Source organism: Heptranchias perlo, chromosome 11, assembly GCF_035084215.1.
Source record: "Heptranchias perlo isolate sHepPer1 chromosome 11, sHepPer1.hap1, whole genome shotgun sequence".
Classification (NCBI taxonomy): Eukaryota; Metazoa; Chordata; class Chondrichthyes; order Hexanchiformes; family Hexanchidae; genus Heptranchias; species Heptranchias perlo.
Window position 1 is genome coordinate 60,818,124 of NC_090335.1, and position 27,433 is coordinate 60,845,556.

The 27,433-nt window shown below is 40.6% G+C and overlaps 1 protein-coding gene across 4 annotated transcripts in view; it reads left to right on the forward strand.

Annotated features, from left to right (window-relative positions):
- Nucleotides 1-21,390, forward strand: part of eva1c (eva-1 homolog C (C. elegans)) — a 101,456-nt gene extending 80,066 nt beyond the window's left edge. For 3 of the 4 annotated variants that reach the window (XM_067993179.1, XM_067993176.1, XM_067993177.1), the window contains 4 exons: nt 4,825-4,968; nt 14,499-14,573; nt 15,673-15,765; nt 18,937-21,390. In XM_067993179.1, the coding sequence (XP_067849280.1) occupies nt 4,825-4,968; nt 14,499-14,573; nt 15,673-15,765; nt 18,937-19,337 (713 nt within the window). In that variant the 3' untranslated portion in view covers nt 19,338-21,390. The remainder of the gene's footprint in view (nt 1-4,824; nt 4,969-14,498; nt 14,574-15,672; nt 15,766-18,936) is intronic. The other variant, XM_067993178.1, reaches the window with a different exon arrangement.
- Nucleotides 21,391-27,433: the final 6,043 nt, after the last annotated feature.

Genomic DNA, 27,433 nt, shown 5'->3' on the forward strand with positions numbered 1-27,433 from the left:
CCAAATGAAGAGTCTCTCCTGAAGTATCAGAAGAACTGCAGCTGCAACAATTGTCATCAACAGCACAATCCCGGTCCAATGTTTCTTGGTGAAAAGATTACATCTTTATCAGAATTCAATTGGTGTATAATTGATCGCGTAGTCCGTTAGTCATGCATATGCAACAATTGCTTACCTTATAGTCATACAAACACTCTGAGCATGTATTCAGAATACACTAATGGTGCCCAGCCCTGTGTGAAATGTACACACTGCCAATTTTGTCAGTTATCCTTAAAACACATGCAATTTATCTTGACTAGTTGATTAATTATTTGATAACTATGTTTTAATATGCAATGTAAAATCCATAGTATGTGCAGTCTAAATCAATTGATAGTTGTCAGCAATGCATGAAAAATAACAATCTGATTCTTCTAATGATTCCTTACTAGGAATTGACATCACTGTCTTGGCAGTCAGGCACATGGCGATCAGCCTGGTTTTCTGCCTTCCCTCCCTTTTGAAATCTATGAATTTCCACGTGGCATGAAGGAATCAACTAAAATCAGGGTAAATAAGAATTGGGTTTCATTGTACTGATCCAGTTTATGGACGCATCTATATTTTATTTGTTTAACAGAATCAGAACTTTTAAAACTCTTAAACTTAAACTTAAATAAAAATTGGGAAAAGCCAATTCCTATGTTATCTTAAATCGGCAGGACTCGTTTAAAGTTCTTACCAAACTAAATTGTAGCATTTTACCACCATGACACAGAAATCATACCGTTAACGGCGAGATCAAAACATTGGCCTTGGCTTCACTGCTTGTGAATCGTCACCATGCTCGCTGCAACATATTCTCATTAGAAATGCAGGAAATTATGGAGGAAGTTATCAGTAGCGAGATCGGCTTGCTAGATGGTGAAATTTATGGTGTACGCCATCGATCTTGCCAGTACAAGAAAATCTGGACCTTTGTAATGTCAATTCTCCAACTCTACTCCCTTTAAGTAAGCCTCCCCACTGGGAACATGGAACAGCCCGAATGACTAGGGGTGTGTTTGGAGAGTGGAAGGTCTACACGACTTGGTGGTTTCAGGGCTGTGGGGTGGGTGGGCTCCCTCAGAAAGAATACCGATTGCCCACAGTGGCCTTCTTTGTAAGGGGTCGGATTTAATTTTTTAAAAAATTACTTTTCTCTTTGTTAGGGTCCAGGTCATGAACCTAGCTTGGCCCTGGAGGTGAGGCCCGCTTTTGTTCTTTAGCTAGCTGATATGTCTGGTGCTGATGAAATGCTGGTTCTCTGTGAGGGGCGGAGATGCAGATCTAGGGTTGCCAACCTTCCAGGAGTCTCCAGGACACTGCTGTAAGCAACCTAGGGAAAAATCATAGAGGCATTTTAAAAAAAGTGTTTTGTTTTCTTTATTTTGAACACTTTCATTCATTGTAAAAATATTGGAGATGGGGAAAAGGCTGTTTAATTGACAGTCAAGAATCATCCATTCGGGTAATGAGTCTGTTTACTTTCCAATTGGCATGGGAAGGCAATGCGCCATGAGATGGAGGTGTTGGACAACCAATGGCAGGAGCGTGGGGTCGGGACAATTGCAGGTAGGAGCTCATGTGATGAAACCTCCAAGAATATGTCCAACCAGAGTTGGCAACCGTAATGGGAACTCCTGATGTAGGGAATCTCTGGCCCCATCCCTCCTGCGGCAGTGGCCTTGTTTGGGGTGGGTGGATGCTTCGTCCCCAAGAGGCTATCCAGGAAACTCCAATGTAAGGCTAGGAACTAGCGTGTCTGAGGTCCGGCTAATTGTGCAGTCCTTCCAGCACATTCGTACCAGAGCTACGGTGGGAGTGTACTTAAAGGGCTGCAGTTGTTCAGCCTTGAGGTATTTTTCAAAGGGCAGTAAGGGAAGTATTTGAGGCGGATCATCGTAGGTCACTGTTATATATCTACCCAGGTCAAGATTAATACTGGGCAGTATTTATTCTTATTCACAGACATTACTAACATCTGTGAAGGTGCAATCCTACATGGAGAAAATTCTTCCGTGATGCCTCTTATAAATATTGTTTTCTCATTCAAATAACCATTTTGTTTACATAACAGGGTATTAGCTAGTGGCGTGATTACTGGGTTTGGTTACACATTTTAACAATATTTGAGAGTTCTACAATTTTAAAAATAATCATTTTTATAAATATGCAGCAGAATCTGTCTTAATTTACTTCGTTCAATTGGTGAGACTCACAACACCGCTCCCATCACAGCGGGAATCAGGAAGCTACTTGCAACCACAATGAAAGTGATAAAAACAACCATTCACTCACTGTTGGGCCACATGAAGGTGTTAACCAGAATTCGTGATAAGGCACAGTGGAAATGATTTATATCATGATTGGGCTGATTTGAATTTATGGGCAGCAGCAAAAGTGGAATATAGATATTTCCCATGATTCATCACCATGTACTATGTGCAAATCATACGTTAGAGGCACTTTTTAAAGATGCCACTTAGGTTTTATGAACAAGCCACAGAACCATGTAGTTGTGAAACAGGATGACTTACAGTGTAAGCAGCCAAGACTGGCATAGACATCACTAAGGATTCCAGGATAGTTCCAGAGTATTCCGGATGGTCGACAAATTTTCCTAAACCTTTCAAGGATAAAGATGTTTCCTTTTGAAATTTAGGTTTGGTCAGAATAGTAGTCCGGATGTGGGCTTAGTAACTCCAGGAGAGGAATTCAGGATCATTGCAACAGCTATGTGTTTATTTTATCGTGGTGCTGAAGTATTACTGCCAATGTCAAAATGATAACATAAAAACCCTGACTTTGGTTAGAAGCCAAATCTGATAGATTTTTGATGAATTCCTGAGGAAATGGCAGTTTTTAATTAACAAAGTGATGGAAAATCTGATGTGCCTTGTGGCAGAAAAAATCTCTAATTTGTTTGCTTCTGTTTCCGGACAATGGATTTCAGGGTCAAGTCTAATCTGGAATATAGATTTAGTCTAGCATTAAGAAGAGTGGAAAATATTGTGATTGTAAAGATGCCATAACTTTGAAACTTTATTTATATTGTAAACAAAATGGCTGTTGAATTGGATGTTGTGCTGATTTTTACATTTCAAAAATGCCTAAAGCAGCTAAAACCACACTTGTCATCTTTTTAATAAATACAACAGGGAAATGATGTACTCATAATAACATCAAGCTGTTTTTCAAAAAGTATCATATATTTACAATAACCTAAAACATTAAACTTAGGCAACAACCTATAGGCTGGCAAAAACTGAGTTATACTGCAAGATCCACCCCACTCTCTGGTGAAACAAATCAGGGCACTGATAATGTATGCTTAGCAAAACTTTAGCCACCAGTATCCAAAAGATAATCAAATTTTTAATGTTACCAAAAAGCTAATGGGACAGTCAGGTTTTTTTTTAAATCACCATGAAGTGGTCTCACACCCCTTGTGTTGAACTGAAATGGGCTGAAACTGCTGTAGTTATACCTCAGATCTGGTGCAAACTTGAAATAAAATCCTACTTGAATTGGCACAAAATCTTCAATATAACTGACCAATAATAAAGCAGCAAATTTCTATTGTAAGATGTACTGAGGAGGTGGCCCAAATCCCACATGTTGATTTCTAGATTTGTTAAGTCACTTGACAGGCACAGAACATAGGTTGGAAGAATTGGAATGTAGATTGATTTGCAATACTCTGCCAGTAGGCGTTTACCTCAGAGCAAGTCTTCAACCCCCATCTCTTTTCTCCCCCCCCCCCCACCCCACCCCTAGTCTTGGTTGGAGAATAGCACATAGTGTGGTAAGATCCATAGTTTGGTAAAGGAATTGCTTTAAGAAATGGTGGGAAAATCTATCATTTTTAAATAAACAAAGGAGGAAAATATTTGGATTTTACATGTCAAGAGAGGATAAAGGATGACACAAGTTAGATCATTTTTATTAGAATTTATGACAGAGGTTTGTTGGACTCCACAGTTTGCCAGAGTCCAAATAAAGCAACTAATTGTAATCTTGTGTTTTAAGTAGTGAATTATTCTCTGACTTTACAGTGCATGATGTTTTTCTTTTATGTTCTGTATGTACTGAAGATGACATAATTGTCCAGTGTTAATACTGAATACACCAAATATTGTGAATATTTCCTTTTAAAAAGGTAGCCTATTGATGCAGCATATGTTATTTCAAGAGGCTATGCCACACTGTGGGGGTATGTGGGTTCGCACCCATAATTCTTCACATGGCCCAGCGAGTTCCTGATCTTGGGTCAAGTATCAGTGGTGGTTAGGGCAAGGGAAAATTTAAAACTCTAAAAGCCATCTTAAAAGACAATTTAAAAGATGTAAAATATTTTTTGTAACCTTAAAGAACAGTACTCTGTATGAACAAAAGTCTTGAAGATATAGTCAGAAATGTGACTAGTTTAGACTTCTGGATAGGGGTGATGTTGGCAAGACTGTTTCTATTGCCCATCCTTAGTTATGCAACCTAGTGGCTTGCAAGGCCGTTTCGGAGAGCATTAAGAGTCAACTATATAGTGTGGACGAGTTACGTGTAAACCAGATTAAGTAGGGATGTCATATTCCCTTCACTGAAGGACATTAATAAACCAGTTCAGTTTTTAAGACAAAATGAAAACTTTTATGGTTGTTTTTCCTAGTACTAGCCCATAAATTACCAAATTTATTGGTTGCATGATGTGATTTAAACTCGTAACCTCTAGGTTGTTACTCCAGTACAGTACCATATCTGAATGGCTAATGTGTTTGTTAATTTGTATCTTTTTCTCTGTTACAGAATGTTTATCACACACTGCCCTGGAAATTGTATCTACAAGTTGTTATGGTAAACAAAACTGTAAAATTATCGTTAGTAGCCACTATTTTGGAGACCCTTGTTTTCCTGGAATGCAGAAGTATCTCAGCGTCATCTATATATGTGGTAAGAATAAATCATTTCAACATTAAAATACTTATTTTCAGAGGAAGTGGTTTGAACTTCTTTTCAGAATAGTTTCCTTTACTTTTCCTTTCATGACATACCAGAGCTCTTATCAGAACCATCAAACCTGAAACCCAGCTAACCCCTTCATTTCCAACACCTTCCAGCCCATCCACAAATGTTAATACATCTTTTAAAATGAACCCTGCTTTAAAAAAATAAATAAATCTATCTTTATAATCTATTCCTATTGAGTAACAATGGCAGCATCCGAAGGCTGTGGGGAAAAAATGGTCTTGGAAGATGATATTTGCATGTGCGTTCACATTCACGTTGTTCCAAGAGGGAAGAAAGCACAGGTGCAAATCCCTCTTGATGACCTCCGTGCCCCCCCCCCACCCCAATCACTCAAACAAAAATAAAGGAACAAAACTCCACTTGATTTTTTTGTTAACTATTAAAGTCAATCTGGTTGAGTGTTTTTCTCCCAACTTAGTACATCACAGAATGGTAGGTCACAGGTTCAGGCCCACAATTTCCCACCCAGTGAATTCCTGATCTTAGCTAGCAGTGATAGCTTTGATGTCATGTTGCCTGTGTGATGACTGATAAAGAAAGTCTAGTATTTTTGATGCAGGATCTCACAGGACACAGAGGGTGAGTCACAGAAGAATTCATTATCTTTTCCATGTGATATAAAAGAGTTGTCCATATCTGCTTGTTAAACTCAGTTTGTGTGGTCATCAATATGAGCCGAGATACAAGAATACCTTTGCTGCAGAACAATGATTCATTTTTCTCTGTACTCTGCAGAGATAAATAAGGGATCATAGAAACTGGATACAAACTGATTGTACGATGTGGTTCAAATGAAAGATAAATTTATATAGTAAGGGTCCATTGGCACAATGGAAATGGGGTATAACACTGTTGTGTATCAGAATTTTGAATGAGAATATGCTGCCTATTTGCAGTTCATAGGTAAGACATAAGGGATGATTTTCGTGCCTCTACTGCCCCGTTTGCACCTAAAAACAGGTTGGTAGTGAGACAAAAATCGCATGGGAAACTGAAGCGTTGAGTTACTGCTTATTGTCTGCCCATTCCAATTTTCAGGCAGACCTAGATCCTAGCGGCCAGAGCTCCCACCGGAAACAGGGAGCCCCCTGAATCGGGGTCAGATGGTGTAATTATAACCCCGATGTCATTTTCGTCTCTGCCCGCATGGTTACCGCCAGTTTTTGCTCCAGACCATCAAACATGGACAGTGGAAGTTGGGTGGTGACCATTTTGAGAGTACTTTAAGGCATCCTTTACTATAGTCAGTTGTTTGTGCTTTGAGCTTCAAAGACTTCCAATATTTGATCTCCTCACTGCAAAAATTTTCAGTGCCACTATAAACTGCTACTCCCTTTCACTCCTGATGCTCCCCCCACCCCCCGCCTCCCCTTTTAAGGTGCTGCTGCTGCAGACCCATCAAAATTAGTTGCTCTGCCAGATTTCCGACCCTCCGATCAGAGAGCTGCTAACACGCGTTTCGTGCTGGGCCTCATTTAAACGTTCATTTAAATGAGGCCCAAAATGCACTGGCCCACACACCGATCCATCAGGTGAGCAGAATGCACTGCCTGCCCGATTAACATTATGTACAAAAATTGACCTCATGGTATCCTTTTGTTTTTATATACAAAGGAAATTAAATGGCCATGACACTACATTTTACACATTCATAACACTAGATCTACATTTTAGATTTAAAAAAATTGACTAGAATTATTATTGTAGATCAGTTTTATTGGAGATCAGTTTTACACCGTAAGGTCTTGGATTATTCATGTTTAAGAAGATTACACTGTCTATACACTAAAAGCCTTTAAAAAATATTTTTGAGTGATGTTGTCTTAAAGATAACACAGGGTTAATGGTCACAAATACTTATCCCTTTATGTGTCTCACCACGGTAGGTTTTAAGTAAGGCCCACTTTATTTTGTGTTATGTTCCATTGATGGACTCCTCTGTGGCATCCAGGAGTTTCTAATTTTAATTCCTCAGATTTAATAAAAATGTGTTCAAGTGACACTGAGTAGGAGGATCCTTAAGAAGGCACCCATTGGTGGTTAATGAATTTGGAAAGCACTCGTATTTAGAAATGTCAGTAATGAACTATTATGTTATTTTTATGTTCCCTTCAGTTAAGTGCCCATGTTAATTTGAGATTTAGAAAAAATTCAGTTCAAAGGCTTTGAGTGACAGGATTTGACTTTGTGCCAGTCAGTTCTCAATCTCATCATCAGTATTTTTCAGCAAGTCTTTTTTTCCTTTTTGTAGCTATATATTTGCATGTACGGTACTAGTAAGTATGTAATGTACAATAAGACTGTTAATTTCAAGGACTAGTTCATATACTGTATCTAATATACGTATGAAGACAATGGCCCCTATTGACATTGGCCCCTATCGCTGTGTGGTTAACAAGCAGATTTTTCATCAATTTGTCTGTAAATGGCATATTGTAATTTGTCTGTAAATGGCATATTGTACATTGTCTGTAGAAATATTCCATTGTTTCCCAAAAGAAAATGGAAACAAATTTAAGAAAAAGTAAATTTTCAGCAGTGGGGGTTAACTTTTATAAGCATGGGGTTATCTTAGTGCCAAATATTATAATTTTCTGAATTGATTCTGGGAGCTAATGTGAAGATTTAGCTCTGTGACTCAATAGTGACACAAAAAATAAAAATAGATTTTTCAAACTTTCTATCAATCACTGTATAGGAAAAAACATATGGTCATTGGATACAAGTAACATTAAGTGCGGCCACTACTATAAAGTGGCTGAATATGACAGTCACATTGTTACCGTATCGGTGTAATTAAATTGGGATAATTTTCATGAGTTTACCAAGAGTTTAAATTGTATAAAAACATTATAATTCATATTGTGGTGAAAACTGGCTTCAGCTGTATATTGATGTGTTTTGAGGTCCCAGTGCCAACTGCAGGAACATGTTATTGCTTGATGCATGAACGAATTATAAGTTGGGACTAATTGCCCAGCTCCTACTGTATCTAGGGAGTGACTAGAAAATGAAATACTAACTTTGTCTGTCAACACCGGAAAGCTTATCATAAGGACTTATCTATAATAGATGTAGAAGAAGCTTTTAGTTAAAGCACCCTTTTTAAATAGTCTTTATAAATCGGATCAGGCCAATTCAGTTAATGTATAAAGGCTATAAATAAATAATCTTCGATCTTGGGAAGAAGATAACGTAAGGTGCAACATTTATAGTATAAAGTCATAAACGGCAAATGTACAAATATACACTGTCACATTTTTCGGTTTTCATGTGACGTATTTTCTCGGGTTCAGTGTCACAGGTCACTCCCATAAACTGATTCAATGTACTCTATGATCTTTTTGCTACTCTATCTAGATAAATGATAGCATGACACAGAACAGAGAACCCCTTCTCAGTACACTAATTACTAGAATGTATCATGTGCCACCATGTGAATTCTCCTCTCTTTATGGATGGTGAACTAGATAAACACTCTTACCTCGCTAAAATAATTTCCTACGCCGTTTCTACACTGTTAATCTGTTGAAAATGGCAAGGAAATTCACCCACTATGTTTGTAATCTGATTTTATTTGTTATATATTGCTAAGATTGTGCCAGTTTTTATTTGGTTTCATTAAAGTCAGCAGTAATTCAATGGTAACTTGAAATAATAGAACAAAAAAATCATACTTTGGTGAACCTTTTATGTAGAATTCTGATTTTTGAAAAATTTCCGCCAGAGCAGTTTCCATATTCTGTCAAAAGTGCATACAGCTGGAACAGCGCACCTCTTTATCTCTTTCTCACATCTGCCTTCTTTAGGTGTACAACTTCTCAGGTATATTAAATCATCCACTAATTTCACCTCTTCACTAATTTTCACATTTTTCAGTATTCTTTCATCCTTTTTGTGCTCTTTTATGCTAAAAGCAAAATGTTATTCCTTGTAAAATTGATGTTGAAGACTTCTCTCCTGTCATGCACCTATATTTCAAAGGTACTGGGGAAAAGATGTGCAGATACATTGTAAACACGTTAAGCACTTTACCTCCTTTCAATAACAACCCACCAGCCAACTTTTGCCACCACCTGCTGGGAACCTCCACTGCTGACCCCCACCGAGTATCTGGGTTCAGAGGGAGGATCCCTTATTTTGATGAAACTGCTGAGTGCCCATGGCAGGAGGAGCGGTGCAGGCTGGCTGCTTGGCCAGTCTGTGACAGCTCCACCATTGCTTGAATTTGGAAAAGGTTAATTGGACTTTTTTGTGGGTGGGTTGGACTGGAGAATGCAGCCAGCTGGGGGAGGAGGTGTAGTTTCAAAAAAAAATTTGTTTTCCAGGAACCTATCAAAAAAATTGCTTCACTCTGCCTGAACTTATCTTTCACAGACCTGTTTCCAGAACCTTTAAAGGCATATGCAACAACATGACCTCCAATTCATAGAAAGCAATGCCATGGGAGATCACTTATATTATAATGTACAATATATGTCTTATTTATTGAGTTAATGGAGTCGCTATTAATGCGTACGCGCCTGCCGCCATTTTATGGTGGCGGGTATCGTGATGTGCACATGTCCCGTCTTGGAGAGGTGGGACACTTCATTATAATATTTAAATCAGGTACCCACAGTGCAATTGGGAGCCTGATTTAAATTTAACGGTTGCCGGCCGGGTTTCCCAGGGCTTGGGAAACCCGGCAGCGAAATGGAGACGAGAGCAGCCAGCTCCAGGAGCCAAGTGCTTTTCAGAGCACTCCTTGTGAGGCAGGAGTACTCCCATCGGACCCTCAAGCAAATCTTCTGCCAATCGCTGCCTCTCCTCACTGCCGCGATTGGCCGACTCCCCCCCCCCTCCCCCCACCTCCAACCCCCTCCCTCCCTCCCAATTGCCGGGCTCCAACTTCCCCCCCCCCCCCCCCAACCCTACCAAGCCCTGATCTTTCCCTACCCCCCGGATTGCCGGGCTCTGACACCCCCCACCAAGCCCCAATCTTTCCCATCCTCCCTCCTGATTGCCGGGCTCCGAATCCCCCACCCCCCACCAAGCCCCAATCTTTTCCTGCCTCCCTCCCAATTGCCGGGCTCCGACACACCCCACCAAGCCCCAATCTTTTCCTGCCGGGCTCCGACACCCCCCACCAAGCCCCAATCTTTCCCATCCTCCCTCCTGATTGCCGGGCTCCGAATCCCCCACCCCCCACCAAGCCCCAATCTTTTCCTGCCGCCCCCCCAATTGCCGGGCTCCGACACCCCCCACCAAGCCCCAATCTTTTCCTGCCGCCCCCCCAATTGCCGGGCTCCGACACCCCCCACCAAGCCCCAATCTTTTCCTGCCGGGCTCCGACACCCCTCACCAAGCCCCAATCTTTTCTGATTGCCAAGGACTGTCCCCAACGTCTTTCTACCGCTGGCTTTCCCGCCAGGCAGCTGGCCAGCTTGTCAATCTGTCTGACTGCCGGGCAGGAAACGGAATTTTAAAATGCCTATGAGCTCCTGCCGTTAAATTCGGCAGGACCACCGCGTCCCCGGGATTTCCACTCCCTCCCCATCTCTACGTAAATATCGGGGCCACGTTTCATTTTTTAGTGTAGCAATCTGTCACCACGTCCTGCCATGGCACTGTTGCACGTCTTGCTAATCTACATGCTTGAGAAAACATCATTTTCCTCACTTTTGGTTGACATAAGTATGTTAAATGATGCTCATCCTTCATCGGCATGAACTTATTTAACAGCTTGAAATAACAACGTTTTATGACCATAACAAAGCAAACCAGCAGGATATTATTTCACTTCTAGTTTGTTTTCTTAAAAAGACCTGCCCTGCTACAGTTGAGATGCTTGCTGTAGAAGTGGTAATACAACATTTGCTGCAAAGTTTACCGAGCCCTGAGAAACTCGGCCGGCCAGCATTAAATTTAAATCAGGCTCCCAACTGCACTGTGGGAACCTGATTTAAATATTATAATGAAGTGTCCCACCTCTCGAGAGCGGGACACTGTCACGCCATACAACACACTGCCGTAAAAATGGCAGCAGGCGCGTTTGCAATTTTAAGTTTTTACCCCCCCCCCCCATTCCCAAACCCGACCCCCTCCTGCCTGTCGAGGGGGGTTAATATCAAACCCCGTATGTCTGCATTTGATTTAGATATTGATGGGCTTGTCAAATTGAGATGAATTAAATAAGGCTCTTGATCTAGTTTCTGCTAATAGTATTTAATTCAGAGAGTGAAACCAGTGATTACATGAAGTTTTTGTATCCCATGCATCACTCAACAAGATACAAAGGGTAGAATTTTTGAAATTCCGTGGCATCAAGGGAGGTCATTTTGACGGGAGGTTCCAGTGGATACATTCAGTTTTTTTTTAACTACCAGGATATAAACGTGCATAGTCTTAGTGATCTGCTTAAAGGGCTAGTGTCTATCTTATAGTTATATATTGATATATGTATGTTTGTATGTATTTTTTTTTTAAGTACATGGAGCAAAGTAAAAGACCATGGAGGTGAATTTCCACGGGGCTTCATCTGCCCATCCGCGGGAACTCTGGAGTGGTGCACAAGAGGCCAGAGTCAAAGTAAAGGAGAGTTCAGGGAGAGGGTTTGTAGAGTTGGAGGAAGTTACAGAGATTGGGAGGGGTGAGGCCATGAAGGGTTTTAAACAAGGGGATGAGAATTTTAAATTGGAGGTGCTGTGGGACCAGGAACCAATGTAGGTCAGTGAGGACAGGGGTGATGGGTAAGCGGGACTTGGTATGGAATAGGATATGGGCAGCAGAGTGTAGGATGAGCTGAAGTTCATAGAGGATAGGGGATGGGAAGCTGGCCCAGGAGAGCATTGGAATTGTTGACTCTGGAGGTGACAAAGGCACGGATGAGGGTTTCAGCAGTAGATGGTCTAAGATAGGGACAGAGGATAATAGCAGTTTATTACATTTTCAAAAGATCTGAACCTGCTGGCATTGAAAGTGAGGCTACATTTAGAGACATAATAAAGTTGTGTACTTATTTTTCATAACTGAGGTGCATAGGAAAATTCAGTGTTCTCACTGTGAAAACTGTATATTGTTCATTCATTTATTTTATGTAAAATAAACTAGTTGTTCACTTGAAATTATGCCTTGTCTTGGTGGAATGCTTGTGGCAGCATGTGCGAATTCTCAGGAGCTGATATATGGAACAAGGTTTCTGTGTTACAATTCCCAAATCATGCTATTGCCTAACTAGATATTGGACAGTAAAAGGTGCACTCTGGATCATAAGGGATATGAGTTAATTTTTAAAATCTTTTTGCCACTTACGGGAGTGAACAGTAATGCAGAGCATGCGAGAACATCTAATGCAAAAACCCTAAAATCCTGACATCCACCAATAGCTATTTGGGTCTAAACTATACCAATAGAAGAAAATCTAGGCTACTACATGGTGTGAGAATATTGTACGGTTCACAAGCTGCGTTAGACGTAGAAACATAGAAAATTTACCACTCAGAAGGAGGCCATTTGGCCCATCGTGTCCATGCCGGTTGAAAAAGAGCTACCTAGCCTGATCCCACTTTCCAGCATTTGGTCCGTAGCCTTGTAAGTTATGGCACTCCAATGTGATGAGGGTTTCTGTCTCTACCACCCTTTCAGGTAGTGAGTTCCAGACCCCTACCACCCTCTAGGTGAAATTTTTTTTCCTCAGCTCCCCTCTAATCCTTCAACCAATTACTTTAAATCTATGCTGCCTGGTTATTGACCTCTCTACTAAGGGAAATAAGTCCTTCCTCTCCATTCCATCTAGGCCCTTCATAATTTTATACTCCTCAATTAAATCACCCCTCAGCCTCCTCTGTTCCAAAGAAAACAACCCCAGCCTATCCCATCTTTCCTCAGAGCTAAAATTCTGTAGTCCTGGCAACATCCTCGTAAATCTTCTCTGTACCTTCTCTAGAGCAAACACATCTTTCCTGTAATGTGGTGACCAGAACTGTACGCAGCACTTCAAGCTGTGGCCTAACTAATGTTTTATACAGTTCTGGCATAACCTCCCTGCTCTTACTTTCCTTTATTAGCCAAGGCATAGAATATATCACATATGCCTTCTTAACCACCTTATCTACCTGTCCTGCTACCTTCAGGGTTCTGTGGACATGCAGTTCAAGGTCCCTCTTCTTCTACACCTCTGAGTATCCTCCCATTTATTGTGTATTCCCTTGCCTTGTTGGACCTCCCCAAATGCATTACCTCACACTTCTCTGGATTGAATTCCATTTGCCAACTTTTCTGCCCACCTGATCAGTCCATTGATATCTTCCTGCAGTCTACAGCTTTCCTCCTCACTATCAACCACACGGCCAATTTTTGTATTATCTGCAAACTTCTTAATCATGCCCACTACAGTTAAGTTTAAATCATTAATATATACCACAAAAAGCAAGGGACCTAGTACTGAGCCCTGCGGAACCCCACTGGAAACAGCTTTCCAGTCACAAAAACACCTGTCAACCACTACCCTTTGCTTCCTGCCATTGAGACAATTTTGGATCCAACTTGTCATTTTCCTTTGGATCCCATGGGCTTTTACTTTTTTGACCAACCTGCCATGTTGGACCTTGTCAAAAGCCTTGCTAAAATCCATGTAGACTACATCAAACACACTACCCTCATCACCAATCCTTGTTACCTCCCCAAAAAATTCAATCACGTTAGTCAGACACTGTCTTCCCTTAACAAATCCATGCTGACTGTCCTTGATTAATCCGTGCCTTTCTAAATGACGATTTATGCTGTCTCTCAGAATTGATTCCAATAATTTGCCCACCACCGAGGTTAGACTGACTGGCCTGTAATTACTAGGTCTATCCTTTTCTCCCTTTTGAAACAACGGTACAACATTAGCAGTCCTCCAATCCTCTGGCACCATGCCTGTAGCCAGGGAGGATTGGAAAATGATAGTCAGAGCCTCCGTTATTTCCTCCCTTGCTTCTTTTAACAGCCTGGGATACATTTCATCCAGGCAAGGCAATTTATCTACTTTCAAAGATGCTAAACCCCTTAATACTTCCTCTCTCACTATGTTTATCCCATCCAATATTTCACACTCCTCCTCCTTAACTAAAATCTCTGCATCGTCCCCCTCTTTTGTGCAGACAGACGCAAAGTATTCATTAAGAACCATACCCACATCTTCTGCCTCCACACATGGGTTACCTTTTTGGTCTCTAATAAGCCCTACTCTTTCCTTGGTTAGCCTCTTGCTCTTTGTGTTTATAAAACATTTTGGGGTTTTCCTTAATTTTACTTGCCAGTATTTTTTGCTTTCCTAATTTCCTTTTTAATTTCACCCCTGCACTTTCGACACTCCTGTAGGCTTTCTGCAGTATTGAGGGACAAAGGATTAGGGTTAGGGTTAAGGGACAAAGGTGGCAACCACTGGTTTTTAATTTAATTGAAGTTTTTTTAAAAATCTTTTTCAGTTTCCAAAATGTTGCTACAGGAAGCTGATCCAAGTTTCTCTGGTCTTACACCTTCTTGGGTTTATAATGAAAACGGTAGGTTTAAAATCTATTGCCACTTTCATAGCAGCTCAATCACTGGTGACACTGTAGTTCAGAACATTTACTGGCATTCTTTGATGTGTCATTTGGGCATAACTAACCAATAAGCAATAAATGCATGCACAATAGAAGCCATTTCAATACATCAGGGTAGAAATTCTGATATGCTTGGTGGCAGGGATTGGTACATCAGTCACCTGCTTGATCCATCTGTGAATAGTAAATTAGCTTATATTGTAGATATACCCTGTGATAGCATGGAAGAATCTGGAAGCATAAAATTTGAGGACAGTAGTTAACTTGACTGCCATTGATAATGCTGTCCCACATGTAGTTTGGCTACAGGTATCCTTGTTTCCGATGTCAGAGCTCTGTAACAACCATCCTGTTGAACCTGTGAATGCAGTTCTCCTGACGTTGCCTGGTAACTCTGTCTTAATCTGCAGATAGAGTTGCTGGAGTAGTAGCAGATCTGGTGCAATCTCATCTCTCCGGCATCCCTTCTTTGGTCGTCTTTGTCCTCTATTAGATCCCGTAAGAGGGCAGCATTGAAACGGAATCCTATATCTTCAAATAGAATGGCAGGAAAATGAAAGGTGCAATCTAACTTTGAGATCCCTTTCCATCATGCGAGAACCAGATTGACCTTTAATGGATGGGAATTTTGCATGAAATGCATGAAATAGAGGGCTGCATCCCAATACCCTCATTGACATAGAATGTCAATCTCTAATGAAGCTCTTGCACGTTCTGTGTGCCTGAAGTGTCTAAAGGTCAATCTCGTCTTTTCTGCCTCCTTACAATAACCTTGTCCCTGTGATTCTGATGGACAGTAAAGATCCCGTGGCATTATTTGAAGAGGAGTAAGTAGTTTTCGCAGTATCTGGCCTGAAGTTGCTTCCTACTAAAAAATATTCAGATTAACTGGTGATTTATCTCATTGGTGTTTGTGGACTCTTGCTATGTGCTGTATTTGTCGACATAATGACAGTCACTGCACTTTAAAGTAATTCATTATATGTAAAGCATTTTGAGATGCAAACTTTTCTTTTACAACGAGCAGTTAATTTTTAAAATCTTTTTGTATATATAGCCAATAGGTCCTTGGACCCTCGAGAATCCAGGTTTTCAATGAAAGAAGGCAAAATTGTTATCAGCACTCTGGTCGTATTTGCTTACATCAAAAGTAGGTATACAATATTTTAGTATATTTTAATTGATAGAGGTAATACTGTACTTCATGGTGATTCAGTGTGGATGACCCTTGAACATCTGATAGAATTGATCAAAATTACAAAAGGTTTTGATGAGGAAACAGGAAAAAAATATTTCCACTGGTCGGTGAGTGAGTCAGTTACTGGCAGCATAAATTTAAGATCAAACTAACAAAGGGAGTGGTTAGGAGATCCTTGTTTTAGTTAAAGGGTTGCTAGGACATCAAATGCCTTACCAGAAACATAGAAACATAAAAACATAGAAAATAGGAGCAAGAGTAGGCCATTCGGCCCTTCGGGCCTGCTCCGCCATTCAAAATGATCATGGCTGATCGTCTAATTCAGAACCCTGTTCCCGCTTTTTCCCCATATCCCTTGATCCCTTTAGCATTAAGAAACATATCTATCTCCTTCTTGAATACATCTAATGACTTGGCCTCTACTGCCTTCTGTGGTAGAGAATTCCACAGGTTCACCACCCTCTGAGTGAAGAAATTTCTCCTCATCTCTGTTCTAAATGGCATACCCCGTATCCTGAGACTGTGACCCCTGGTTCTGGACTCCCCAGCCATCGGGAACATCCTCCCTGCATCTAGTCTGTGTAGTCCTGTTAGAATTTTATATGTTTCGACGAGATCACCTCTCATTCTTCTAAACTCTAGTGAGTATAGGCCTAGTTGACCCAATCTCTCCTCATACGTCAGTTCTGCCATCCCAGGAATCAGTCTGGTAAACCTTTGTTTCACTCCCTCCATGGCAAGGACATCCTTCCTCAGATAAGGAGACCAAAACTGCACATAATACTCCAGATGTGGTCTCACCAAGGCCCTGTATAACTGCAGTAAGACATCCCTGTTCCTGTACTCACATCCTCTTGCAATGAACGCCAACATACCATTTGCAAACAGTGATGGAAGCAGAATCCATAATCGTTTTTTAAAAAGAAGCAGATAAATAGTTGAAAAAAAATTAAGGAAAGAACAATGGGACTAAATAGATAGCTGTTTCAAACAGCCAGCACAGGATGGATGAATGTCCTCCTTCTGTACTGTAAAGTTCGATGATTCCACAAAGACATAACTTGAGTCTAGCCCCAGGAGCTGCTGTTGCTCTTTGATAAATATGTACAAACACAGAGTAGATATTTTGTGTTCAGAATAGCACAAGAAAGATATAGGATGTATTTAGTTTGTTTCATGACAGATTTGGGGTCTTTCCAATGACTGCTGCTGAAATTAAAATGGGATCTCCCTCCAGGAAATTACCTTGTAGAATCATTATGATGCATTGTTTATGTGTTTATATTTTATATGGTTTGGAAAGTATAGTTTGCAAGATAGTAGTTTGAATCCATAATTCTGGAAACCTTTTTAAAAATTCAAATATTTTAAACAATATTCTCAACTTCAGATAGATTACTGAAATATTGTAATTCAGTTTGCTCAAAATACACTTATAGTAAATTACCAATAGTCTTTATTTAGCATTTCTTATTTATCAGCAAATCTTTTAAACATAGAAGAATAATGTTACAGTGAGATAGATTATATTGTCTGAGCAGGAAATTGTTAATAAAGTCCTTACTGTATAAGGAAGAGATGTAACATTAATTGTATAATAAAAACAGAATGTTGCTTGTGGAAGCATGTCACTTTTCAAAGACAAGAATTAGTTTGTGCTGTATTCAGCCTATAAATTGTCCACTGCAATCTATTGGTCTCTGGTTTGCACATGCATGTTTTATTCAAATGAACACATTCAGTTGGCACATACATTGCAAGAATAATGATTCTTAAGAAACCGTAATATGTCATGTTGATTGTGTCCTAGGGAACACTCATATGCCATGGTGATCTCCAAGAAAGCTGTTTACAATGTGTTCATTTATTCCTGACTACAATGGCTTTAATTTTAGCTATTGAATTATATGTTCCTATGATTCTATAGCTGGCCTTAGTGTCCCTGGGCGAGGAGTTCCTGCTCATGATCATTATCATTAGCCCTACTAGAAAGTACATGTGTTGATATTGGCTAAAGGCAATATCAGGCTTGATTGTGATGCAGAGGAACATAGGAACAGGAGTAGGCCATTCAGCTCCTCGAGCCTGTTCTGTTATTCAATAAGATCATGGCTGATCTGTATCTTAACTCCAATTAGAATCACAGAATCATTCAGCACAGAAGGAGGCCATTCAGCCCACCCTGCCAGTGCCGGCTCTTTGAAAGCTATTCAATTAGTCCCACTCCCTGCTCTTTCCTCCTAGCCCTGCAAATTTGTCTTTTTCAAGTATAGATCGAATTCCCTTTTGATAGTTATTATTGAATCTGCTTCCACCACCCTTTCAGACAGTGCATTCCATATCACAACAACTTGCTGTGCAAAAAAATTTCTCCTTATCTCCCCTCAGATTCTTTTGTCAATTACCTTTAATCTGTGTGCCCTGGTTACTGATCCTCCTGCCAGTGGAAACAGTTTCTTCTAATCTACTTTTATCAAAACCTTAAATTTACCCGCCGCCTTTCCATATCACTTAATACCCATACCTAACTAAAATCTATCAATCTCAGTTTTGAAATTTTCAATTGGGGAGAGAGTTCCAGATTTCCACTACCCTTTGTGTGAAGAAATGCTTCCTGACATCACCCCTGAACAGCTTAGCTCTAATTTTAAGGTTATGCCCTCTTGTTCTGGACTCCCCTATCAGAGGAAATAGTTTCTCTCTATCCACCCTATCAAATCCTTTAATCATAAACACCTCAATTAGATCACCCCTTAATCTTCTATACTCAAGGGAATACAAGCCTAGTCTATGCAACCTGTTCTCTTAATTTAACCCTTCTAGCCCTGGTATCATTCTAGTGAATCTGTGCTGCAGCCCCTCGAAGGCCAACATATCCTTTGAGGTGCAGTGCCCAGAACTGAACTCAGTACTTCAGTATGATGCCTCCCATGGTGGCTAGCATGTCAACCCTCACTATATAGGCTTCTGTTCAGCTTTTCATAAATTATATTTGGAACCATTACATCATATTGAACAATACTTCCAGGTCATTTAAGAGCAGTTTTGTTTTATTTATCAGAAAATTAAGTTATGTTAAGGATGCTTGTGTCGTGTGATAGCAGTGTTTTTGTGTTGTTGCAGGTAACCCAGAAATGGTTGGTTTGTTGTTTGTATCCAGTGTCTGCATCGGTTTGATCTTCACACTGTTTGCAATAGTGATTCGAGTGTCCTGCAGATCAGACCTACAAAAAATTTGCAACGGGAACTCTGATGATAGGAAAGTGGACTGTTGTCAGGATGAGGGTGATAATGAGGGCGTCAACAATGGTGATGAAGATGAAAGTAGTGACGATGATGAAGAAAATTCTTCAGACTTTACTTTTGAAGGATTAACAAAACTTTATGGGACTACAGGATCCAACAGTGCAGAAGCAGCAGAAATAGCTGAGAGGATAGAACGCCGAGACAGGATAATACAGGAAATCTGGATGAATGGAGGTTTGGAACTGCCTGTCATAAGGAATCTTAACCAGTATTACTGATAACCAAGGATATCAGAAGTCATCATTGTAGATGCAGTCGCAATTTGTTATGGTGGACGTGTTACAAGATAGCCTTTATTATAACTACAAAGTTCTTTTTATTTTTATTTCTATTGATCGCTCTTTAGTTACAAGTTCCTTCTATGAAGGAAATTGATTTATGTAAAATGTGTTAAGTGAAGTCACATGAATATTATTTTTAACAGGGTGAAAATCTTTTGGCCAGACCAGAGCTTCAGGGAAAGCACTGTGAACAATTTATTAATTTATCTAGTTTACAGTAAGTTTAAAATTTGCAAAACACTGTGCAAATCAAAACATCTCAATATTGGATCAGGTTAGTCATTCATTCTAACCATTCTAAAACGGAGATGTATTCCACCTTTGACCATGTCAGAAGCCTTAGGTTTATTGGTGTACATTTTGCTCATAGTCTGAATAAAAGCAACAAAACGATAAAGGACCAGAGAATGGTTTCAATGTACCATGATCTTACAATGAATAAGATCTTTCTGCTAAAAATATTACTATGGTCATAAGCAATTATCATTGAACACTTTGAATATATCTAATTGCATAAAGGCAGCAATGTAAATATTGATTATTCCAGTCTACTTCTTTTGTATAGAAATGCCACTTTTCTTTTCACTAGTGAGATTTGATGATAATACCTTGTTTGAGGAGTGCGTCACCTGTTGATTTTTAAATATCACAGTATCCCCTTGCATGTCATGTTGTTCTATGAAATGCAGATACTGCTAAAGCTGGTTTTAAGAGACATACTTGCAGTCCAAACCTATTTTTTGTGTAAAAAAAATGAATTTAACAAATTGAGAGTATTATCTACCAAATGGCATATAGAGCAGAAAATGCTGGGCAGATTTTTCTATCATCCAGCACAAATGTCACCAATGGAGAATTAAGATATAAAATCAGCAGGCATCTGTATTTATTCCAATCTTCGACTTCAATTGCTGGAAGGAAATCAGTCGAACTGTGTAAATTACCTTTTTGCCCCTGTTCTGCACAAGCAAGAAAGTGTGAAAGATGGCTTTAAGACAAGAGATGCAGCAGCAACCAAAATTTTCTTCAGTAGCTGTTAAAGATCATGCCAAGCAATTTCAAGATTAAGATTTATATCTAAGAAATGTCTACCATTCAAGAGCATCAATATGATCAGCAAAATGATTGCTAGAAAAATGAATAAAATCACACTTACCTCTATGATTATTGAAAGTGCAAAAAGGATCTGCAACTTACAGCTAGGTTTTAAAAAAAGTCTTAAAAATATTAATATGAGCAAATGAAAGAATGGCCCTAATATACCTGAAAGCTCCTCTGCCTCTGATCAACGTTGCATTGTTTTATCAAGCCCTATTTTGTTACTTCATGTGTCACAGGCTTGGCTATTATCAATTATTGTGTAATATGCACTGCAGTAATATATATGTAGTTCCTTTAAAGCATTTGGTCCATAATTATTTGCTTTTCATAAGTTAAGCACAATCATGTTTGTTGAAGATTTTGCAAAGTGTTATTGTGATATTTGCACCAGTTTATGTGTAGTGCAAGGTAAATTAAGTCAGATATTTTCTTTGTATCAGCACAGATATATCCACTTCTTTGTAGTCAATACAACAGGTTGCCATTATGATTCTGGAGGAGGTTGAGAGCTGTCAGCTCACCAGGAAGAAGTTGCAATAAACAAAGAAGGTATGGAAACACAAACAGAAGGGGTATAGCCCATGTGGCTTACAGTTCCTTGAGTGTACCATCTGGTGGTGGGAGGACATCTTTGGTACTGAAGCAGTCTCCACATAATCAGCAGCTTATCTAAGACTTATAGCAGAAGTATCACAATTCCGTATGCCGTACACACAATGCGGAACGCTTCTTAGGACCATCGAAAATATATCCAAATTAGTTGGCATCCCCATAATATGACTGAAGTTTCTGAGGAGCAATCCAGTTGCACAACATCCATTTGAAACGGACACTGAATAGATGGACCTATATAAAAGAATAATAAAAAAAAAATACTGGCTGGCTCTTCCCATTGAGTCTTTTCCTCCTCTTCCTTCATTGGAAAAAAACTGTTGGTGCTCCAAGGGCAGCCAGCAGCCTTTCACTGGCTGCTGGTACCTGAAATTCTAGTCCCAGTGCTCCCAGCACGTCATGATTGACACTAGGAGCAACAGAATTAGCTGATCTTGTGTTATTCGGTGAGATCAGCTCATTTGTGGATAAGCACATGCAGCACGAAGGGAAGTCATAGCGTTGGGACCACATTATTGGCCCCATTGATTTCTAGGTCAGTTGGGTTAGCAGTTAATGTGACATAAAAACACTTTGAGCCAAATAGGCATCACATCTTGAGTCATTATCATATTTAGTGAAAGTTTCATAAAATTAAAATCTTAATATTTTCCAAGAAGCTGTTGAATATATAAAATGATAAAGTGGAGAGGATATTATAATTGTTTGATTCTAATTCTGCACATAAACAGTTTGAGTAGAACGTGACAGTTAACAAGCCGATATTCTTTATTTTTTAATAGGATTTTATTGAGGATGTAATGACATTAATACAGCAAGACAATAAATAACCAGGATTAAAATTGAGATAGACACTAATTTTATTTGCAACTGGGTAAAAACAAATATTTTAGAACTAGAAATCCAAGGGGATAATTACGTTATTCTTCCAAGCTGTCAACATTCATTAAAAATACAGAACTGTAAACAAAGTAAATAATGCCAGCTTTGAACTCCAGTCGTACCACTCCAGTGAAGTTTACAGAGCCTTCAATAAATTCTAAGTAGACTTAAGTTTCTGATATTAGAATTTTGAGGCATTTAGAACCCTGCAACAGTGCCACATTCAACCTCCAACTCCTCAACTTTGGAAGAGATTATGATTCCAAGTGAACATGGCACAATGCTAGAGTTATATATAATCTATTCTACATATTATTTGCAATTTATTTTATTTGTTTGTTTTTGCAGTGTGAGAATGAAATCTTTGTTTGTCCACTTTATGCATTGCTAAACCAAAGGGATATTCCATTCTTCTTGGATTGATAGACATCAAGGGCATAATTTTAGCTTGGAGCAGGTGGTGAGGGGAGTTTATTGGATGTGAATTGCGATCTATTGAAGGATAAAAATTTTACTTCTGGGTTTCGCGCCCGGCTGTTGGGCAGGGAGGCCTGTGGTAGCAGACCACAGCGGAGAAGAGGGAGAAAAGGAGAGATCGTGGGCCGTAGAGAATTGCTGGGGGTGTGTGGCGTGGAGAAGATCGGGGGTGGGGGTGGCTGTGGAGAAGAGCGGGAGAAGAGTTGGTGATCGAAGGGAGGGAGAGGTCTTGGTCAGCGGGGGCGTGGCTCGGACATTGGTGGGGGTCTCTGACATCAGTGGGGAGTCAGATGATTGCGGGGGTCCAATCATAACTGGTAAGGTTGTTGGGCCTGGAGGAACCACTCCTGCTCCTCCTGACCCCCAGGCAATGCAATAAAGGCACTTACCTGATGATCCGGCCCTTCTTGCCTCCTTTTCACTGGCGAGATTCAGAAGTCCCGGGAAGCCTATGCTGGAGAAGTTATATTTAAACTTAGGTTAAAATCAATTAAAAAGAAAAGCTGCTTGACGCCTCCACTAATGACGCCTCCACTAATGACCCATCCACCAGCACTAATTGGGGACGCGACCTGGGTGAGTACGTTCCTCACACGCATCCAAATGCGTTAAGCCAAGGCCAGGAATGTCCCCGGAGCTTCATAAACAGGGTTTCCGCTGCACTTACGTCAAAGTTACGATGGCAGAGTGAGAGCATCTCCAGGAAATTTCCCAGCCCAAATGTTAGATCCATAGCATACCTCAGTTTGTAGCTTATTTCTAGGTTTTCCTAGTAGACCATGATGTCCCATGTTTGGTCTCTAATTGCTGCTCAGTGGATTGAGTCAGGCATCTCCTATAATAAGGAGTTGATGAGGGGAAGGAGAATTCCTGTTTTGATTGCTATCCAGCAGTTTTTACTAGATGTACAAGGGTGTGGACTTCAGATTAGGACAAGATAATATTAGCTGTAATGCTTGCCACAAATGACATCTGCTGACATTTACTGTCAAGCCTCACACATGAAAAATAGCCTCTTCGGCAATGACCTGTAAAATGGCCGGTGCCCATAATATAAGCGAAGAGTTGCTGCCTTCAGAAGAGGAACAAGGAAGAAAATTGGTGAGAAAACAAAAGTTTGCGTAGGGTGTGTTCCAGAATTGAATTATAGATCCTTTTTCCAGGTCAGAGCTGCTTAATTTTGGCATGTACCAAAATATTTCTGTTACATATGTAAAACCTAATGGCTCTGAAATTCATGTGTTGCGAGAGGGCCTAAGTCAGCCTTTGCAAGGCTAGGAATATCTGACAAGGCTGATTTACACTGGTGTTCTGTTGGACAAGCACTCCGCAATAAATTCCATTCTGTATCATGAAGTAGCACCTGAGCTTGCGATGACAGCCATGTGCAAGTGATGGAGATAGGATGGGATGACATCACCCATCCTAAATTCCAGAACTTCAGCCTTCCCATTCACCCTTCAGAATATGTGCCACTATTTAAAATGTGTAGTTTACCAGGATCCGTTCATCAAGGCAGATGTACTTGGTTAAAGGGACACTGCTCAACTGAGATTACTTGTGGAGATTTTTGGCCGTTTCTTCATACTTACTGTAGATATTTCAAAAAGCTTTCACTGTCATACTCAGGAAGCCTTCACCTATATTTTACATTACACTTGAAAAACATTCTACTTCAACACCATTACTGAGCTAGAATCTGAGGGCTACACAAAGAGCTTCCCACTAGGAATCCCACTTTACATGATCTATATGCTCGAGATAGGAACAGGAATAGGCCATTTAACCTTCAAGCCTGTTCCTCCATTCAACTAGATCATGGTTGATCTGTATCTCAACTCCATTTATCTGCCTTAGTACCATATCCCTTAAGGAGAACCAAAGCATTCCAGCACTAGCAATCCAGCAGAATGTACAGACCCAGGTGCATTTTCCAAGACACTTCCCAGAAGTGTCACAGGAGGCTGCACTTAGCCATGACGCTTTGGAGGAGCTCTGTTTTGTTGCTGCAATCAGATCTGCAACAAAGATCCACAGGACATACAGCTCTGACAATGGTAGAGAAAGTGACCACAGTTCTTATATTTTACGCCACAGGCTCATTCTAGGGAGCCATAGGGGACATTTGTCAGGTAAGCCAATTTGCTGTACACTCTTCTGTAAAGGAAGTCACCTTTGTCCTCTTTGCCAGGGCAGCTCAATTTATAGAATTTAATAGTGCTCCCACACAGATAACTGAGAGACCATTACATTTTTCATATTGCTGGCTTCCCCAGAGTTATCATAGCTGTTGAAACAGATGGCATTTGACATTGCATGCAACAAATGTGAACCCTCATACATGAACGGCAAAGGCTTCCATTCCCTAAATTTGCAGCTCATTTGTGATAACAGGCACAGCTTCTTGCACATGAATTCACGACATGCTAGGAGCAGTCATGATGCTTTTATACTTCAGCGGACCAGTGTCGCATCTCTATTTCAACAGCAAGGGCAAGGACCAGGGTGGCTGCTGCATAGCAAGGGATACCCGCTACTTTCATGGCTTATGATGCCTCTTCACAGAACCATCTTTGCTGTAGACAAGTGCTGCAGTGAAGTACACTGACAAGAATAAGAATTGAGCAAGCCATTGGGATGCTCAAAGAAAGGTCTGGATATGTCTGATGGTACCTTTCAGCATGCATCAAGAACTACGTCATGTATTGTGGTAGCATGTTGTGTGCTTTATATCTTTGCAACCAGGATAGGACTGATGTCCCAGAGAATGCCCAGGAGCCTGATAATCACACTGCTGATGCTGTCTACCCAGCCCATGAAGAACAGGAATCAGATGCAGTGGCATCATGCTAGACACCTGAGAGACACACTCATTTGCACACTTTCACAGATGAATAGACTACTATTATTTGGAAGTTTCAGCCCAGGACAAAGCAGCCCGCTTGATTGGCACCCCATCCACCACCCTAAACATTCACTCCGTTCACCACCGGTGCACCGTGGCTGCAGTGTGCACCATCCACAGGATGCATTGCAGCAACTCGCCAAGGCTTCTTCGATATCACCTCCCAAACCCGCGACCTCTACCACCTAGAAGGACAAGGGCAGCAGGCACATGGGAACAACACCACCTGCACATTCCCCTCCAAGTCACACACCATCCTGACTTGGAAATATATCGCCGTTCCTTCATTGTCACTGGGTCTAAATCCTGGAACTCTCTACCTAACAGCACTGTGGCAGAACCTTCACCACACGGACTGCAGCAGCTCAAGAAGGCGGCTCACCACCACCTTCTCAAGGGCAATTAGGGATGAGCAATAAATGCTGGCCTTGCCAGTGCCGCCCACATCCCATGGGCGAATAAAAAAAAATCAATGATCCATCTCCTCTCACCAAACTCTCTGTGGTCTAAGGAAAATCCTTACTCCTCACAACTATCCATCACATCCTGAGCCTCAACATCAGCACATTACCTATCCTTCATTGTCATATAAGAGAACCAATGACCAAATAGTTCTTACATCAAATATTTCATTGATTTATTACAACTGTTGGTAAAAACATTGTCTAATTCTATCACCACGCACATCCCTTGTATCTGCGTGAGCTCTTCTCTGCCCTACTCTAACACCAGTTCTACATACCACTCAAGGGCCTGGGACCTGAGATGTAGGCCACTGCTGCAAAATATTATGAGCCTCTTGGGATGGAGGTGACCTTTATCTCAGGGTCCCCTAGATGTGAGATGGACAGGCTGACTCTTTGTCATGGGCTCTTTGGCAGCCGATCCTGCAAAAATGTAGGCTTCTGCAGGGAGTTTATGCAGTGCTCCTCTGTGCTGCTGCCATAAGGGGAAGCAACGAAGAGGCACGCACACTACTCATAGAAACAGGAGTAGGCCATTCAACCCCTCGAGCCTGTTCCTTCATTCAATTAGATCATGGCTGATCTGTATCTTAACTCTATTTACCCACCTTGGTTCCCTATCCCTTAATACCCTTACTTAACAAAAATCTATCAATCTCAGTTTTGATCATTTGAATTGACCTAACCTCAACAGCTTTTTAGGAGAGAGTTCCAGATTTTCACCACTCTGAGTGAAGAAGTGCTTCCTGACATCACCCTAATTCTGGACTCCCCCACCAGAGGAAATAGTTTCTCTCTATCTACCTCATTAAATCCGTTAATCATCTTAAACACCTCAATTAGATCATCGCTTAATTTTCTATACTCGGGAATACAAGCCTAATCTATGCAACCTGTCCTCATAATTTAACCCTTTTTGCCCCTGTGTCATTCTGGCGAATCTGCGTTTCACCCCCTCCAAGGCCAATATATCCTTCCTGAGGTGCAGTGCCCAGAACTGAACTCAGTACTCCAAAGGAGGTCTAGCCAGAGCTTTATAGAACTGTAGAATAAGTTCTACCCCATTGAATTTCAGCCCCATTGAGATAAAGGCTAACATTTCATTAGCCTTTTTAATTATTATTTGTACCTGTTCACTAGCTTTTAGTGTTTTCTGCATATGGACCCCTAAATCTCTCTGCTCCTCCACAGTTCCTAGCTTCTCACAATTTAGAAAATACTGTGATCCAACTTAAGTCCAAAGTGGATGACCTCACACTTCCCCACATTGAACTCCATCTGCCACAATTTTGCCCACTCACTTAATCTGTTAATGTCCCTTTGCAACTTTCTGCTCCCATCTCCATTACTTACTGTACCACCTAACTTAATGTCATCAGCAAACTTGGAAATACTGCTCTCTATTCCCTCATCTGTCATTGATAAATATGGTGAAAAGCTGAGGCCCCAGTACAGATCCATGGGGGACACCACTAGCCACATTGTGCCAATTGGAGTACATACTATTATTATCCATACTCTTTGTCTACTATCTCCTAACCAGTTCTCTTCTCCATTGACACTGGAACACAATTCTGGTTACCAGTAATCAG